The 6,000-nt window shown below is 38.0% G+C and overlaps 1 protein-coding gene across 1 annotated transcript in view; it reads left to right on the plus strand.

The window, feature by feature from the left end:
* Positions 1-3,880, plus strand: part of KIF20B (kinesin family member 20B) — a 36,848-nt gene extending 32,968 nt beyond the window's left edge. Inside the window, exons 32-34 of the mRNA XM_030453265.1 lie at positions 656-803; positions 2,316-2,458; positions 3,692-3,880. Coding sequence (XP_030309125.1) covers positions 656-803; positions 2,316-2,458; positions 3,692-3,754 — 354 coding nt within the window. The 3' untranslated portion in view covers positions 3,755-3,880. The remainder of the gene's footprint in view (positions 1-655; positions 804-2,315; positions 2,459-3,691) is intronic.
* Positions 3,881-6,000: the final 2,120 nt, after the last annotated feature.

Here is a 6,000-nt window from a genome sequence, read left to right on the forward strand (position 1 = left end):
ATGAGGGGTGACCTCATTCATGTTTACAAATAAATGAAGGGTGAGTGCCAGGAGGATGGAGCCAGGCTCTTCTCAGTGATGCCCAATGATAGGACAAGAGGCAATGGGTAAACAGGTACAAGCTTGAACATAGGAGGTTCTACTTAAACAAAAGGAAAGACTTTTTAACTGTGAGGGTGAGAAAGCACTGGCACAGGCTGCCCAGAGAGGTTGTGGAGTCTCCTTCTCTGGAGCTATTCAAAACCTGCCTGGACGTGTTCCTATGTATTCTGCTGTAGGTGACCCTGCTCTGGCAGGGGGGTTGGACTTAATGATCTCTGGAGGTCCCTCCCAACCCTGAACTTACTGTGATTTCTAACTAGAACATCTTGTCTAACAAAATATGCTACAACTTTCAATTATTTTTTTTTTCCACAAACTTTCTTTTGCATATTAGTTGTGCCCTTAAGTGCCCTCTGAAACTGCCATTTTCTCTTTGCTTCTGGGTAAAAAAATGAGATTACCTACATTTCTTGCTGTGGTAATATTTTTAGTCTAATGAACAGAGGTGTAGATGTCAAAGCTGAAAATGTCAGCTTGAAAATAACATTGAAATAAAATGGAATTAAAATTCAAGTCAATTTTCAACTTAAAAAATGGTCTTATTTCTGTACAGATGTCTACTACACAGTCATTTAGAAAAAAATACTTCTTGAGAAATCAAGCATCTACTTCAAGTAATAAGTCAGCGAAAAAGAAAGATGGAACACTACAGAAAATTGGAGAGTTTTTTCAAAATTCTCCTACTATTATTCACTCTAAAGGTTTGTACAGCATAAATAAGGCCTGTTCTTTGTTCTCTGGGCATTGTAGAATGTATTTTTCTACTGTAACCTATTAATGTGTATATGTTAATAAATGGGTCTGCTGCATTAATTTTTATGTCTGTGAAATAGTGGAGTCTGAATTGAGGCCTGCTGTATTGCATCCTGCAGAGAGGGAAAAGCTCTCTTGGTGGAGAGGATAATGCAATTCTAATATTTAGGTTAAATGTGAAAGATAAACCAGGTGGAATGGAAGGGTGAAGAGTGGAACACATGCATATAAATTAATCACAGAAGCAATGATAATGAAGTTCAAAATGTTTGAGTTATCTTGTTCTTGGTGGCAGTAAAATAGTCAGAGGCAATTTCAGAAATTTTCCCTACTGCTCTAAAAGGCAAGAGCTGAAACTGAACTCCAAGTCTTACCTTGTTCTATAAGCAATCCTTCTTTCCCTTCCTTCCTACTTTGTTTCTGTGGAAACTGTATTAATAATTTTTGATGTTAGGTATGTGGGAGGGGAAGATTAGTTCTATAGAATCTGAAAGCCCATGTCACATGCAAATATTTGGAAGGCTTCAATAAAGTGACTATGGAGCAATTAATGGATTTCATTCAGTTTAAGCATAGTCCTGGGAAGATTAACTGCTAAGACTTAACACTGCAGGACGTATTTTTCTTCTTTCCTACAGTAAGACATGATCTCTGAGTTACTGTGGGGTTTTTTTAAAGATTAAAATTAGAAGAGGGTACAAGGAATCACCAGTGTTAAGTTCTAATATACTATTATTTGCTTAGTTAAAGCAAGGTCAGTCATTATCAAATGTAGATTCCCATTCCAGCTTGAAAACTTGAATTTCTAGAGAGTACCTTGTGTCTGTTTTTACACAGTATTTATGATGGTGTGATTTTTAGAATCTTCAAGGTTAGTCAGATTGTTTCCTTGAGCACAATATATTATCAAATGAAGCCAAATTCAGACTTTTCAAAATTCATCCCTGAAAATACTTAATTTGAGCAAATGGGTTTTAGTTTTTAGCCTTTAATACCATGTCTTGTATTTTTCTCCTTTTGCTTAATTTAGTATTGTTTGGAATTCTGTCCTTCTAGCTCAAAATATGCATGCACTCAGCTCTTCATAGTACTAGATCTATGACAAAACTGCACAAATGTGTAAAGTCGACTCCACCCTGTGCCTTCTGTCAGTCCAAAGAAGCTAAGCTTGTTTTCAACTCCTGTTAAAATGTTTAACATCCAGTGAAATCTGAATGCTAATTGATTTTTAATGCACTATTTACATGTGTCCTCTATGCTTTTGCATCTGAAGCTATAAAAAACAGTTTCCAGCTATGGAAAATTGTGGTAATCAAATATCACTTCTGAATTTTTAAATATAAACTTCTGATTGCATCTGTTTCATTTTTAACTGTTTTTAATAGAGCTTGACTTATTCAATAATTTTGGGGCTTACAGAACTAATAAGACACCTATTTATATTGTAACTTTTCTTCTAGCAAAGAAGCTGATTGCAACAATCAGCTCACCCAAGCCTGCAGAACCAGAAATCATCAAAGAAAATGAGCATAAACCAAAACGACCTAAGAGAAAACTGTATTCAGCTGACATTTCTTACCCTCTAGATATCCCTGCTTCTTCAGTAAGTGATTAGAGATTACTGTTCTATCTGCTGCAATTTATTTCTGTAATTTTGGCTCAAAAAACTATTAGAGGGACAGAATAAATTCAAAGATCTTATCAAGTTGCAGAAGAGGTTTGAAAGTTCTGACTTAGTTTGTAATTCTACCTGACCATTCCTTTTGGTCTTGTCTTCCTGCTGTTTTACTTAATTTTTTGTTTTCTCACTTATCTTCTCTGTGTTTGACTGCTGACTTACTGTACAGGTGATGCAGTAATCATGGAGTTATCTTTAAATTTGGATTTGTAAATATCTTAACTGTGTTGTCTGGAGGATTACTTTTTCCTCTACAGCAATTGAGTCTTAACTTGTTTTTCCAGTAGGTGGTGTTCATCTAAGTATAGTACAAAGAAAGAATAGAAATACAGGCCATGAAAGGATCCATAGATTGTTAACAGCATGACTGAAACACTAAAGATAAATGTCTGCATATACAATTAACTTTGCAGGGCAAGTGAGTGCCTAAGGTAATTTCTGATTCCAGTTATGCCCAGATGATATTTGGCTTACTTTAGGATGTGGAAATATTCATGCTTTTCCAAAGCACAGTTTAGATGAATGTGCCTAAATTGTGTTGCCTCTAAGCCAGCCATAAGGAGTCTTATAGGCTGATTTATTATTTCTGAAATCCAGCCTTATGGTTTTGTCAGGAACTACATTGCTGAGTGTACTTCTGCTCTGTTGGAGGTATGCTTCTTCAAGCTGTTCAATCCTTTCTTCTTCACTATGGTGAGCGTTTGAGACATCCTATTGAACTTTCTTTAAATTGTAAGAATGGATGCAGTAGAAACCAAAGTGCTGTCCATAGGAGAATGGAGAAAATGAGAAATGCAAAGCAAAAGCAGCTAAGAAACTTGCAAGAGAAAGGAAAAGTGAAAGACTGAATCTTCAGACAATCAGGGAAAGCTAAAGGAATTAAAGTGAAAAATGCATTCTGAACACATCCGATTTCACGTTTTTTCTTTGCCTTTGCTAATTCTTTCAGCAAAACTGGAATTTTTTATATTGTTTGTTGCTTAGTATGATGTGCTAAAATTGTCTCCATCCTGGAGACATCTGAGTAGAATGTAATAGGCAAATTTCATCCTGAAAACAGCCTTTGAGGAAAAACATGTTGGTTGCATGGGTCTGGAAGTACATGTCATTTGTGTTTGAAGAAGTGTTGACTAATTCTTAAAATCCCATCTTTTTCAGATCTTAATAGAACAAAAAGAGAAGGAAAGCGATCATCAAATCATCAAGCGACGGCTACGGTAAAAACAGCCAAGTAATCTTGCAAAAGCTTGTTTGTATTTCTTGTTTAGGGCATGTTTGTGTTTTATTGTTTGTTATATATGATTGTTGTTGATGTTATATTGGAAGTAAGAGATTCTTGATGTTCCCAAGTTTGTATATAGATGTATAGGATTGTTCCAATGGTGTCCAGTTCTGACTCCATTAAAGATGAAATAATCAAGAATGCTTGTGTCTGAATCTTTTTTTAGCAATGCTGTCCTTGGAAGCTGTCCTCATATATTTTACCCATTGTGCAAGAACTGGGTGTGGATAGGTTTAGTTCCTTTTCTCAGTTTGCCAGGATACCTACCATAGCTTTGAGTGAAAGAAAAATTACAGGCTGGAGAGTTGGGCAGAGAGAAACATGATGAAATTCAACAAGGGGAAGTGTAGAGTTTTGCATTTGGGGAAGAACAACACGATGTCCCAGTATAGGTTGGGGGCTGACCTGCTGGAGAGCAGTGTAGGTGAAAGAGACCTGGGCGTCCTGGTAGACAAGAGGATGACCATGAGCCAGCAATGTGCCCTTGTGGCCAAGAAGGCCAATGGCATCCTGGGGTGCATTAGAAAGGGTGTGGTTAGTAGGTCAAGAGAGGTTCTCCTCCCCCTCTATTCTGCATTGGTGAGGCCGCACCTGGAGTATTGTGTCCAGTTCTGGGCCCCTCAGTTCAAGAAGGACAGGGAAGTGCTTGAAAGAGTCCAGCGCAGAGCTACTAAGATGATTAAGGGAGTGGAACATCTCCCTTATGAGGAAAGGCTGAGGGAGCTGGGTCTCTTTAGTTTGGAGAAAAGGAGACTGAGGGGTGACCTCATCAATGTTTTCAAATATGTAAGGGGTGAGTGTCAGGGAGATGGAGTTAGGCTCTTCTCAGTGGTGACCAGTGATAGGACAAGGGGTAATGGGTGTAAATTGGAGCATAGGAGGTTCAAGTTGAATATTCGGAAAAATTTTTTTCCTGTAAGGGTGACAGAGCCCTGGAACAGGCTGCCCAGGGGCGTCGTGGAGTCTCCTTCACTGGAGACATTCAAAACCCGTCTGGACACGTTCCTATGCGAAGTGCTCTAGGTGGCCCTGCTCTGGCAGGGGGCGTTGGACTAGATGATCTTTCGAGGTCCCTTCCAACCCCAAGGATTCTATGATTCTATGAAAAATGAGTACACGTCAGAATTTGTATATACTTAAATTATTTAAACAGATATATAAATCTAAAACATCTTTCTATTTAAAGAGTTCTTTTTTCAGTCTCTTTTGCACATACACAGTGGTTGGCACCATAGAAGGTTTCTTGGTTTTGAGGTTCATTCTTGCTTTTTGAGGTTTGGCATTGGCCTGACTACAAAAATTTTTCAGAAGTTCTCTGTGAACATTCAGTCTGGGGTTCTTTTCCCTTCCTCCAAGCCATACTGTTTTGCTCATATAGCCAGTTAAGTGCTATTAATTTTTGATAGTAAAACTGAACCTTATTGTCCTTCAGAAATTATTTAAGTTCTGTGTGTGTTGGACTGCTGCTCCAAATTGTATTTTGTCTTTTGTCCAAAGAAAAAAAATCAGATTGAGTCAATGACAAACATGAGATTAAAAATATTTTTCTTGAAATAAAGTGAAAATACCTGATGTAGTTTAGCTTTAATAACAAACATGATACCTTTAAGAATGCAAATAAATATAAAAATGGTCTTTAGTTTTTGTACTAAAAGCAGTTTTTGATTTTTATGTGACTATGGCTTAAATGTGGAAAACCAGATTATTTTGAGGGTGACTTTTTTTTCAGTGAGAGGATACCTTTCATTAGATTATGAAAGTATTTATTGATACTTGATTAATTCTATGAGAGAAGAAAAAAAGTAAGTGAAAGCATGCCTGCTTGGATCTCTCCCAAGCCTGTTGAGTGCCTCACGGCAGCAGAATCCCCAGGAGATGGCGCTGAGGCACAGCCTGGGGGCTCGGATTTGCCACCGAGAACTTCAGCAGGGAGGAGCAGGGAGGCAGAAACGTCTTTGTTTTAAGCTAACCCACTTTTCACAGAATCAAATGTTAGGGCCTGGAAGGGACCTCGAAAGATTGAGTCCAACTCTCCTACCATCACATGTAGCCAAGCTTCATAAAAATTTCCAAGTGGGGCCTTGCTAGGTTATATTCTCTTGGCAAAGTCCTCGTTCTCCAGATCTTCTTTTCCCCATGCTACGATGACACTACCCATGCACACAAGCAATTATCAGATAGCCCT

The sequence above is a fragment of the Calypte anna genome, chromosome 6, assembly GCF_003957555.1.
Source record: "Calypte anna isolate BGI_N300 chromosome 6, bCalAnn1_v1.p, whole genome shotgun sequence".
Lineage (NCBI taxonomy): Eukaryota > Metazoa > Chordata > Aves > Apodiformes > Trochilidae > Calypte > Calypte anna.